This window comes from Nothobranchius furzeri, chromosome 4 (genome assembly GCF_043380555.1).
Source record: "Nothobranchius furzeri strain GRZ-AD chromosome 4, NfurGRZ-RIMD1, whole genome shotgun sequence".
NCBI classification, from domain to species: Eukaryota; Metazoa; Chordata; class Actinopteri; order Cyprinodontiformes; family Nothobranchiidae; genus Nothobranchius; species Nothobranchius furzeri.
In genome coordinates, this window is record NC_091744.1 from 79,807,461 (window position 1) to 79,820,323 (window position 12,863).

Below are 12,863 nucleotides of genomic sequence, written 5' to 3' on the forward strand. Positions count from 1 at the left end.
ATGACTGCAAAAGCAGTTTAATGTAAATTAGTAATTCAAATTATTCTAAAATGCTGCTGCTGTGTGTGTGTTACACATATAGGACTGCATGGGACAGCATCGTTTCATCAAATCCAGGTGTTATTTCTTGGTTGAAGTAATGGCTAACAAAAACAACTTATTTCATAAATAACGACATCTCAATAGTGTCTATGATTATATTTGATCATATATTGTACCTACCTTTCGTCTGGGAGGTGTAGCATAGCATGATGCAAGCCTTTTAAACATGTTAAGTGTGTTACAAGAGGAGAGAAATGCATGAATAAATGGATAAAGTTCACCACGCAATGTTGCAGAATCTTATCAACCACAACAGCCCTACAGCAAGCCTTGAGACACCCAGGACGAATCTCGTCCACACTCGGGGCTCCGCTGCTGTGTAGTTGTTTGACTACCCCAGCAACCTCTGTCCCAGAGATCGTACGGTTCGTTCCCAGGTCTCCCAGCTCTGGTTCGTCTTCGGAATGCGCGTCGATGGGATTGAGGAGCTCCTTAAAGTATTCCTTCCACCTTCCGACTATAGCCCCAGTTGACGTCAGCAGCTCCCCGTCCCCACTGTAAACAGTGTGAGCGAGTTTCTGCCTTTCTCTCCGGAGACGCCGACAGTTTGCCAGAACCTCTTTGGGGCCGACTGATAGTCTTTTTCCATAGCCTTTCCAAACTCCTCCCACACCCAAGCTTTTGCCTTAGCAACTGCCACTGCTGCAACCCACTTGGCCATCCGGTACCTGTTGCTTCTTGACACCCACTGACCTGACATGCCCTGTGGGTCACCTTCTTCAGCCTGATGGCTCCTCTAACCTGTGGCGTCCAACAGCGTGTATGGGGGTTGCCGTCACTACTGGCACCAGCCACTTTGCGAACATAGCTAACAACAGCCGCCTCAACAATCGCAGAGTGGAACAAGGCCCATTCAGACTCAATGTCACCTACTGTTTTAGAGATGCAGTCAAAGCTCTGCCGGAGGTGGGAATTGAAAACCATTTTGACCTGTTCTTCTGCTAGGGGCGTTACCAGCAAACCCTCACTATACGTTTGGGTCCGTCAGGTCTACGTGGCATCCTCCCCTGCCATCTGATCCAACTCACCACCAGGTGGTGATCAGTTGACAGCTCTGCACGTCTCTTCACCCGAGTGTCCAAAGCATCCGGCCGCAGGTCAGATGATACAACTACAAAGTCAATCACTGACTTGCGACCTAGGCTGCCCTGGTACCAAGTATACAGACCAGCATCCTTGCTTGAACATGGTGTTTGTTATGGCCAAACTGCGACTTGCACAGAAGTCCAATAACAAAACACCCTTCTGGTTCAGAGTGGGCGGGCCGTTCCTCCCAATCACAATCTGACTCTATCTAGATGGTACCGCTTAAACTCTTCAAAAAGTACCAGCTCCTTTCCCACCAGAGAGGTTATGTTCTATGCCCCAAATGCCAGTTTTCTGGTCCAGGGATCAGACCGCCAAAGCTCTCGCCTCGGTCTGCCACCCAATCCACAATGCATCGGACCCTTCATGTTCCGCCTGCAGGTGGTGGGTTCCACAGTTGGATGAGCCCACGTCTCCAGTTTGGGCTGGGCTCAGCCAGGTGCCATGGGCAAAACCCCGACCACCAGGCGCTTGCCCAAAGGCCTGGCTCCAGGGTAGGACCCCGGTAACCCTCTGGGCCGGGTACTCGGATTCTTTTGTTTTTTTTTCTTATCAGTTTTTGTCTCACCCTTCACCTAAGACCAATTTGTCATTGGTTTCAACACAAAGTCTGGAATTTGACAGAAATCATCCCTGAGGCTTATTGCCTGTCATCATGGTCTTCCATGTGGTGTTTTGATGTTTCCGTGGCAACAATCGGATCTGCTGGTGTATGGAAGGGATGGCAGTTGCGTATGTGTTTGTTAGTAATAACACTTGAAAAACATAGAAAAAAACTTTTATTCAAAGGATTTACAGGTGAGAAACAACAGGTAGAAAAACTAAAACATGAAGCTCCGCCTACACGGCAGTGTGTCTTTGAGTTGCAAGACGACGTTCGGTCATCTGACGCACAACGTTGTGATACTCATCCAGCTTGTCCCGAATGTTGTTGAGAAGCTAAAACACAAAAAGCAGTGGCGTTGAGTTCTATTTGTAAAGTCTTTGGTACAGCCTGACTGGATTTGAACCCACAATCTCCCAGTCTCAGAGCGGACAACATACCACTTGGCCACTGAACTGGTTGTAATGTAAACAGGAAATGACTCACTCTGGTGTGTGTTGGCATCTCGCTCAGAGCATGCAACAGTAGATCGATAGTCGTGTACGGCAGCCAGGTGGGAGGAGAAGTGGCCGACAGCGGCCTCTGATACGCAACAACAACATGTTTAACAAGCATTAATCAACAACACTAATAAACAGACTCTTGGGGTCTCCCTACCTCTATCCCAAAGTACTGATGTCCTCGGCCAAGGACGGCCTCCACGTACTCCACCACAAGTTCCCCTGCTGCTTCCAGCAGGTCAAAGTTCAGGAGGAGGCGAAGCAGAGATGGTGCGTCCATGCGCTGACAACCAGAAGTACACGTGCATGGCTGTTTAGTGTTGACTGTCTAGCATGGACCCCAAGTGAGCAAAGAACGACCACCCACCCCCCACCTAACACAAAACCTTTAGGAGACCAAAGCCCCCTTCAGACAGGCCATGAAAAACGGAAATGTTCCGGACTCTGTCCGTAAGACCTTTGTGTCTGAATTCAAACATCCGGATAACGTTTTCTGTAATTAAACCGGACGAAGCCCCTAGTAACAGGTCCGGACTTGTTCCGGACAGGGTGGCTGCTTCAGACTGGTGAGGTAGAGTTCCGGACAAGGGGAGGGGGAGGAGGGGACCGGGAGACGCTGTGCGCACCTAGATAGCTCGCTGCTGTAGCATGCGGCGAACCACGGCAGCTCGCCTCCTACGGTACCGTCTAGACGCGCAACGGAGCGCTTCACACCGCTTCAGTGATTCCTTTAACCATTAAGCTTCATCATCCAGGTCTCTTATGTGTCTTCATGTGTGCAGAATTATGCTTAAGTGCCTCATGATTTTTTATCTTGAGAGGCGCTATAGAAATGATATTTTCTTCTTCTTCTTAACATAAGTCCGATTCTACCCCACCCCAGACATCTGGAACTTTTCCCTGCTGTGTGAAGGCAGCCGAAAGAACAAGTTCCGGTACAAAAGTGGTGTGTCTGAAAACACAGTTCCGGTTAAAAACCGGATTGAATTGTCTGCCAATTTTCCAGAATGTCTATCTGAAAAGGGCTCAACAGAAGTCCACATCTGGGTTTTAAGGATGAATTAATGATGACTGATTCACCATGACATCAAACTTTCCTCTTAGTGATGATGATGAAATGTATTTAATGTAAAAATGATAAAAATGGTCTGGTGTTTGATATGATTTATATATATTATCACCACTTTGTACGGCCCTGCCTCCTCTCACCTTGTATGACTGCAGCAGCCAATCAGGCAAGGGGACACCATGCTGCAGCAGCTTGTGAATGACATGGCGATGATACTGTCCATTGGTAGATGGATACCTGTCCAGGTAAGAGGCTAGCAGTCGCCATGCCTCATCAGTGGCACTGAGCACAGAAAGTCAGGGAAGGTTAACACAAATGGGCTCTGACTAATTAATGAATATGATCAATAACATGACTACTGGCTAAGCAACACACCTGGACTCTTTGGTGGTAACAACTGACAGCTGATTAGCAGCCAACCAGCTCCAAGCTTCATTCTGAGACTCCTCCCCCCCAGACTGCAGCTGGATACACCTGAGATAAAGAGTAGGGTTAAGCAAACAGGAAGTGAAACAAAATGGAAGGGGAAGAGTAAGTGAGGAACCTCCTGGGCTCACTTGAAGGTTAAAGCATCGAAGATTGGACTCAGATCCAGTTTGAAGATTTGGCTGAGAGAAAGGGCTGAGTCGAAGAGTCCGGTCTGGGCCAGGAGGAGGACCAGTTCTGGTGCAGACACACTGCCTGCAAACAGAAGCACACGGTAAATATTGTTTTTGAATGTTGTATTTATTATTGATGATTAAGAGGTATAATTATGATATTTGTCTTCTTTTAGTTTTCACGATGTACCACAATGTTCTGATTTGTGTGAAGAAAATAAATGTCTGTGGACATCAGTACGGATCGTGAAGTCCTTTCTGAGCAGAAATGTGAAATCCATAGTAAGGCAAGGCTGCTTTATTTATATAGCACATTTCATCCACAGAGGCAATTCAATGTGCTGTAACGTGATGAAGGAGCTATTCCACCGAAGGTTATTTACCCTCTCTCCTCAGATGCCTCTGACCAAGCCCCCACAATGCGGCTCTAAAATTGATGCAAACCCGGAAGTGAAATAAATTGCAGTTCCACCCTCATCCACTGGGGGCTGGTGTCAGAAGCGAGCAAATCCTCATAGACTCCCATGTTAAAAATACCAATTTCACAGCAGAAATAAACATGTTTACAGCCTGGTACCAGAACATGTTTTTTGTTTAAATGATCTAGTTTACACTCATGACAACTCTGAGGGGGGTGAATTTTTTTCTCACTCTTCTGTTTAAGTGTATTAAAAGCCTAAAATTCTGTATAATTAATGAACATCAGACCCACGTGACCACAGAGGTAGCTCCGTGGAAAGGCCTCAGTAGAGTAGGGGCGACGGTGGCACAGGAGTTAAGTGCTCGCCTCGCAATCGGAAGGTTGCAGGTTCGAGCCCCGCTCAGTCTGTCGCTGTCGTTGTGTCCTTGGGCAAGACACTTAACCCATGTTGCCTGCTGGTGGTGGTCGGAGGGACTGGTGGCGCCAGTGCTCGGCAGCCTCGCCTCTGTCAGTGCGCCCCAGGGCAGCTGTGGCTACATTGTAGCTCATCCCCACCAGGGTGTGAATGTGTGTGTGAATGGGTGAATGACTGATTGTGTTGTAAAGCACCTTGGGGGGTTTCAAGAACTCTAGAAGGCGCTATATCAAATACAGGCCATTTACCATTTACCATAGAGCCTCGGTCTGGCTTGGAAACTGTTCCGGGATTTTGAGTCTCTGTGTTTGTGTATTCTTCTTTGGATATTTTTTGTGCAATTGTTGGACAAAACGACTTGCTGTGGCATTAATTGCACTAATAGAGCGTCCAAGGAGTCTCCACTTCCTTTTTTTCGGTTAGTAAAATTATATTTATGTATTTTAGGTCACTGCTGAGCTGAGCTTAGATTTAACATGTACTATTTAACCATGAAACTTAAATGTAATAGGGTAAAACCCAGTGCATTTAACATAATGCTGCACTTTAGAAAATGGGTTGAAATATAACATGTTGGTGGAGCTGGGTTCCGACTATCGGCTTGTGGAGCTCTCGGGAGACCGATGTTTTCCACCCTTATCCCCTCCCCGCAGCTCGGCGCATCTCTGATCGCGGCTTCTGTTTGATGCGCGGGCTGTCGGCTTGTGGAGCTCTGGGATGGAAACCTTTCCATTCGGTTCTCCCCAGCGGCAGCTCTGCGCATCTCAGATCGCAGCGGCGCTTGTCTGCTGTGCGGCTGCCGGCTTGTGGAGCTCTCGGAGACCTCTGTGTTCCACCCGGTTTTACCCAGCGGTCAGCCCGGCGTATCTCTGACTCAGAAGCTCTGGTGTTGTGCACAGTTAACTCCGGTTGTAGCTAGGTTGCTACCTCCGTTAGCTTAGCTCCCACCTCTGTGTTAGCTTTGGGTTAGCTTGTAGCTAGTTCGACCGGGTGTCATCAGTTGATCCCAGCCTTACAGCCCCACCCTCAGCTCCACCTCTCTTCCCTTTTTTTGGAATTGTCTGGGCTTGACGGAACCTGTGACACGGTCAAAATGGCGGCGGTGGCCACCTCCCATTTGGCCTCAAAAACGTGATATTGGAGCCTATGGAAAGGAGATGTCCAGTATATTTATGATGATGCCTCCACAAATGAATTTTGCATGATATTAGACCTTTAAGCTTGTTTCACACCGAATGCTGAGTGATGCTGTAGTTTTTGTAAGCTGTAGTCAAAAATGGCATCTGGCGATGGCATTAACATCTTTCTTTAGAAGAAAAGCTTTTAGCGCTTCTAATTGTTTTGGTTTTAAAGACGCGTTCAAGTCATTTAGAACAGAGGGAAGACCTGCACCTAACTCTGCTTCAGACGCCATGTTTGAGAAAATGAGCAACATGGTGTGTGACGTACGCTGCTCAGCGCTGATTGGCTCAGTTAGAATTCTCAGGGGGCGGGGTTATTTGAATACAAGAGTTCCCAGCTGGTCAGGCTAAAACTCTGTGTGAACAAGGTTTCAGTGATGTGTGCAAATACACACGACCTACACAAGGTGCACAACTACCTGCAATAGCTGCAGATGGTGGGTGGTGCTGTGCAAGAGAGAGGCGGGCCCGAGACAGAAAGTACTCCCTCTCCAGATCATTCAGCTCCAGAATGTCCACCCGATGTCTACCTGCAGCTGGAGACACACAGTAGCGAAAAAAAGAAAACAATCGTTTTTGTAGCGCCTCTCAAGATAAAAATCGCACGGTGCATCATGAGAACAAAATTCAAAAATATTTTAAATGAATTAAAATATCATAAACATGATAAAATTTTATTTTGTGATAAAAATGTGAGTTAAAAGAAAGAGAAGACAGAGGTAATCAGTAGATCCCAAGAAAGGCAGAATTGGTAGAAAGAGCAGAACAAGGAGAGTTCCAGAGTCTGGGGGCCACAGCAGCAGATGATCTGTCACCTTTGACCTTTAACCTGGTGCTACACAACCAGTAGGCTTTGGTCACTGGACCTCAGGGACCTGCTGGAGGTGTAGGGACTGAGAAGATCACCAATGTAAGATGGTGCTTGTCCATGTAAGGCCCTATAGACCAGAACCAGGATCTTGAAATGAACCCTGAAGTTGACTGGCAGCCAGTGAAGCTGGAGGAGAAGCGGGGTGATGTGGGTGTGTTTGGAGGACAGATCATATCTAGAGGTGGTGATAGGGTCCAAAGAATAATAATAATTCTGAAGATACAACAAAGTACACATAAAAGTATCATCATCCGTTACTCCTTTGGCAGTAAAATATATTACTTTTCTGATTGTTACATCAGTATTCATTAAAAACATAAGTCTAAGTTAAAAACGCATTACTTGTCACACACACTGATGTGTGTGCTAAATTTGTTCTCTGCATTTGGTCCATCACCTGGGGGAGCGGTGAGCTGCAGCTGTGGCTGTGCTCGGGAACCATTTGGTGGTTTAACCCCCAACCCAACCCATTAATGCTGAGCAGGGAGGCATTGGGTCCCATTTTTAAAGTCTTTGGTATGACCTGATCGGGATTAGAACCCTGATCTCCCAGACTCAGGGTGGACACTCCACCATTAGGCCACTGAGCTGGTGTAGTTAAGTAATTACACCAGCTGTAATCATTTACTGAAAGGTGAGGCAGGATGATATCAGAGAGACGACAGGGAGAGAGATTGGGGCTGCCCATGTCGCGCCTTTACCTCACACCAGCAGCATCTCACCTGGTGGAGCAGAAAACTCTCCATCAGAATTCCTCTTTGGAGACGCTCCAGGTCGCTCATACTGCAGCAGATCAACACATCGTTATCAACACAGCTGTGTGTGTGTGTGTGTGTGTGTGTGTGTGTGTGTGTGTGTGTGTGTGTGTGTGTGTGTGTGTGTGTGTGTGTGTGTGTGTGCGTGTGTGTAGCATACCGTGCTCCCTGATGCTGGCTGAACAATCCAGGCGTACTCACTCCTGATGAGGCGGAGACAGTTAAGAGCAGCCAGGTAACAGTTCACCTGTTTCTGAAGGCCAAGCTGCGTACGAATCTCCCGGCCCAGACGCATCCCAAACTCAAACATGACGGTCCCCGCTGAGTGAACACGGATACACACACTATGCAGTCGCACACACGTATAATTAGGTGGAATTTGCATGTTTGCTTTGGCACCTTTCCTGTAGTTGTGTCGGGTAATGTGGAAGGCGTACAGAAGCTCGTAGTAATTGTGGGTCAGCAGATCCAAACTACGAGCACGGGACTCGATGATGCTGACTACCTGAAGGTCCCGTGAGAAGGTAAATATTACATTTTTAGAAATAAACACATGCAACAAAACAACTGCAGAGAAGAAAATCTGTTCAGGCTTTGCCAGACTGTGGATGAATGAAACCCATCCAGCCATCCATTTTCATCCGATTATCCGGAGTCGGGTCGCGGGGGCAGCAGCCTAAGGCGAGAGGCCCAGACTTCCCTCTCCCCAGCCACTTGGGCCAGCTCCTCCGGGGGAATCCCAAGGTGTTCCCTGGTCCGGTGAGAGACATAGTCCCTCCACCGTGTCCTGGGTCTACTTTAGGTCTCCTCCCAGTTGGACGTGCCCAGAAAACCTCACCAGGGAGGCGTCCAGGAGGCATCCTAACCAGATGCCCGAGCCACCTCAACTGGCTCCTCTCGATCTGGAGGAGCAGCAGGTCTACTCCGAGCCCCTCCCGAATGACCGAGCTTCTCACCCTATCTCTAAGGGAGAGCCCAGCCACTCTTTGGAGAAAACTCATTTCGGCCGCTTGTATCCGCGAACTCATTCTATCGGTCACTACCCAAAGCTCATGACCATAGGTGAGGGTAGGAACGTAGATCCACCGGTAAATCGAGAGCTTTGCCTTCTGACTCAGCTCTCTCTTCACCACGACAGGCCGGTACAACGCCCGCATCACTGCAGACACAGCACCAATCAATCTGCCTATCGATCTAATGAAACCGTTAGGGTTAAAGATATCCACCCAAGCACTACGCCCCAGCTCCCCATCAGGCCCAGTGGTGATCAGCTCCAGACCTGCCTCAGAGGTGGAGCCTTTATACCGACCAGTCAGAACTTCCACATGGACCCATTTACAGACAAACAATAACATGCATAGGTTACAAGTGTGTTTGGACTGTTTCCGATACATAAAGATACCATGGTAACGGTAAAGGTACTGTGGTAATGGTAAAGATACCATGATAATGGTAATGTAAGGTAAAGATACCACGGTAAAGGTAAAGATATTATGGTAATGGTAAAGATACCATGATAATGGTAATGTAAGGTAAAGATACCACGGTAAAGGTAAAGATATTATGGTAATGGTAAAGATACCATGATAATGGTAATGTAAGGTAAAGATACCACGGTAAAGGTAAAGATATTATGGTAATGGTAAAGATACCATGGGAAAGGAAAAGGTACCATGGTAATGGTAAATATACCACAGTAATGTAATGGTAAAGGTAAAGATACCATGGTCATGGTAATGTAATGTAAAGGTAAATATACTATGGTAATGGTAAAGATATCATGGTAAAGGTAAAGATGCCATACGATGAACAACTGCAGGAAATAAAAGATTTTCAGTCAGGGCTCACCTCATCATGCAGGTGGACGTAGGGAAACTGGACTAAATCCTGCAGCTGAGAGCGTTCACACAGAACCACCACCAGCTGGCGAAGACAATCCAGCTGCCTGGAACACAAACAAGCATTCAGCTGAAACATCACCGGAGGATCAGTCTGAATATTTACAGATCAGATGTGTGAGAATCTGTCCGTTTGCAGCTGGAGAATTCGGGGTCTTCTTGGAGACATCCCCACACCAAGATTAGGATGTTGCTGTCGAGTCAGACCAGGCAGCTCCCACTGGTCGGTTGGTCTTGGTGCACAGATGGAAAATGTCCTAAGCTGAAACACATTTCTCTGTAGCTAAAGCAGAAAGCGAGAGTCCTAGAACGCTCCTAGGTGCTTAACATTCATCCATGGACACTGGTGGTGATGAGCTGCATTGTAGCCACAGCTGCTTTTATTGGCCGTTGCTCCAGTAATAGCTCAGACTATTAACCTGAGTTCATCTTCTGGATCTGTCCCTGATGACTTTAAGGAGAATATGAATTATTCTCTTCTGAAAAACCCTGGGTTAAGTGCCTCACATCCAGTTAAATTTAGACTTACTTTCCAAGCTCCTTTTCTTGAGCAAATTACTGGATAAATGTGTATACATTTGATTAATTGACTCCTTAAATGAAAATGAGCTGTTGGAAACTTTTCAATCAGGCTTCAAAGTGCTGCATGGTGCCGAGACAGCACTGGTGAGAGTCATTTTGTCCGCTGCTTTAGACACAGTGGATCATGATGTGCTAATCGACTGTCTTGGACAATAAATGGGTGTTTCAGGTTTGGCCCTGGAGTGGTTTAGATCATCCCTTGAAAACAAAACGACATCAGAATGAGTGGTTTCTCGTCTGCCTCTTCACATCTTCCCTGGGGTGTTCTCCAGGGTTCTGTGCTAGGACCGCAGCTGTTTCTGATTTACATTCTTCTGCTGGGGGATATCTTCCGTAGCATTTGTTTGCTGATGACTGCCAACTTTATTTTCCCCTAAATGGTGAACACGGCCGTTCTATGAATAACCTACCTAGTGGAATACCGTTTCCGTTTATCAGCGGGCAGCAGCGGACGGTGTTGCCCTCTGCTGATAATGTAGAAATGTGGATGCGGAAAGACCCTACTGGCTGATTCTACCCACCATTTGGGAGGGTCCCTTCAATAGGAGTCATGAATTTGAACTGGCCAATCAGTGAGCAGGGGGTGTGATCAACTAGTTCAGCCCATAGCAGACTGACTTGGGAAGAGGGCTAAAAAACTACCCGTCGCACGCGGGAAAATTCAAGAACACTCTGTACCTGGTCCAGGCAGAGTAGAGCTGATGCTAATGTGGAAGCCCTTTATGTCTCAGTGTCAAACATGGCAGGAATCTAACAGCTCATATCAGCGATCATAATGTAACTCAGACTCTCTGGTTGCCCTTCTGGGTATTATTTTCGATCTACTGTCGGCAGCAACACATGCCTTACAAACTCTTAACTTTTTCAACAGAATTGCTCGTAACGGAGCATTTCCTAGCATAGCAAAGCGGCAAAAACCAGAACAACCTCTCCCGCCCACTGAACTCACCTTCAAAATAAAACGTTAACCCCAACATTGCCTATTCTAACCGTTAGAACATGTTTGAGGTCATTTGGTCACTCCGGCTCTCCGTAGCCGTTTCATGATTACACGGGGGAGGGCTTTGGCTGGTCTTTCCAAAAGCAGTATAATCAGAGCTCCTTTGGCAGCCACGATGAAAAGGCTCGCTGAAACCTGAACGGACTTCCCAAGTAATTAAAAACCAGGAAGCCAAATGCAACGTTTGAGGCAGAACATTGACCCAGAAGTTTTCTGATTTAGCAGACTTGTGAGTACATGTAATGACCGCTTAGACGGAGCAAGCTAGTGGCTAGCATAGCTACTGGATTGGTTATATCAATATAAAGTCCACTTGTTTCTTGTTTGAAATTACATCAATATTTTAAAAAATATCTATATTTTGTCCAGTCCTACGTCAGACGAACCATAACCTGGCAGGAGCAGGAGCAGCTGTAATGAGACTCAGCTGCACAAAAGATACCCCCCTTTCCTTCTCAGTTCGAATGCTAAATCACGTGTGTGTGTATGTGTGTGTGTGTGTGTGTGTGTGTGTGTGTGTGTGTGCATGCGTGCGTGCGCACGTACATGCTGCTGTCTGGGTTTTGGGTCAGAGCTTCGTAAGCTTCACTGTTGTGACCCAGATCCAGGTGATGCTTGAATATCTTGGTCCACAGAGCTGCCTGAAAAAAACACACACACACACACACACACACTTACTGATCTGCACTAACAGGAACAAAACAGTACAACAGGCCACCGTCCCCTACCTGACTGTGGGCATCACCAGCTGCTTCTGATAAGGCCAGAGAGGCGAGCTGGATGACAAACTCAGGTAGACCCATGTCCTCCAGCAGCCGCAACACCTGCACACAGTGATGTTACACAGGTAAGCAGGGCAGTCACACACATTAAGCAGATCACCTTTTCTAGCAAGAGGAAAAGTCCTTGGATTAATCAAAACATTAACAGACTCTGAAGGACATGCCGCAGAGAAGTTGGACGTTAACTAGATTAGAAAGTCACAGGCTGCACTTTAAAGAATGGATAACATCTCTGAACGAGACAGTGAAATAATCTCTGGGCCACTTACTTTGCTCAGCTGATTGCTGTAAACAAAATAACTCTAAAGTCCTGCTTGACACCATAAACCATATTGTTTCACCTCACGCCCCTCTAATGCCAGTTTACTCAAGGTTCGACTGTTTAATGTACCAAAGGGAATTATAAATAACTTTACAGCTTTAAAGTCTAAATAATCATATGTGTTGAATGAATAAGATGTTTAGATCAAATGTTTGAATAATCTGTGCTTAAATCAACTAATTTAAAATGAATATTGGTCCTATAATGATCCATTTCAGATCTTATCTACACCAGATCAGTATGAGTTTGATTTAACAAGTTATTCATTATCTACACTCATACACATTACAATAAGATACTCATTAATGTAATATTCACCTCACATAAGTGTTTTAAAACATTCTCATTCACAAAGTGTTAAACACCTTTGTATCTAAAGAAGGGATGTTTGGTAAAATCCTCAAACAAGTCGAATCCCGATTTGCCTAAAATTATAAACAATGAGTTCATTAAAACAAGAATTACTTCCTGATTAATTCAGTTTCCAGCTGACTCCCGACTTGGCCAAATTGGGAAAGAAGCCTCTTTTGAAACCATCTCCTTTGACCTCCAGTCAAAGCCTCTTTGCACGCTGCAAGCTGACACAGCCCAATCGGCTCTTTCAGTAGCCAAACATCAACCTTGGACGCAAGCAAGCATTCCAGCATACTGTTTTGACCTGGATATATCTCAAGAC

The 12,863-nt window shown here is 46.4% G+C and overlaps 1 protein-coding gene across 1 annotated transcript in view; it reads right to left on the reverse strand.

Moving 5' to 3' along the window:
* Positions 1–1,950: 1,950 nt before the first annotated feature.
* The window catches only part of nup160 (nucleoporin 160), a 56,183-nt gene continuing 45,270 nt past the window's right edge, over positions 1,951–12,863 (reverse strand). The window contains exons 22-34 of the mRNA XM_015964991.3: positions 11,812–11,907; positions 11,630–11,724; positions 9,452–9,548; positions 8,003–8,108; positions 7,764–7,924; positions 7,571–7,631; positions 6,397–6,513; positions 3,919–4,042; positions 3,737–3,835; positions 3,502–3,643; positions 2,450–2,575; positions 2,279–2,374; positions 1,951–2,127 (exon numbers count right to left, since the gene is read on the reverse strand). Of these exons, the coding sequence (XP_015820477.3) occupies positions 2,029–2,127; positions 2,279–2,374; positions 2,450–2,575; positions 3,502–3,643; positions 3,737–3,835; positions 3,919–4,042; positions 6,397–6,513; positions 7,571–7,631; positions 7,764–7,924; positions 8,003–8,108; positions 9,452–9,548; positions 11,630–11,724; positions 11,812–11,907 (1,419 nt within the window). The 3' untranslated portion in view covers positions 1,951–2,028. The remainder of the gene's footprint in view (positions 2,128–2,278; positions 2,375–2,449; positions 2,576–3,501; positions 3,644–3,736; positions 3,836–3,918; positions 4,043–6,396; positions 6,514–7,570; positions 7,632–7,763; positions 7,925–8,002; positions 8,109–9,451; positions 9,549–11,629; positions 11,725–11,811; positions 11,908–12,863) is intronic.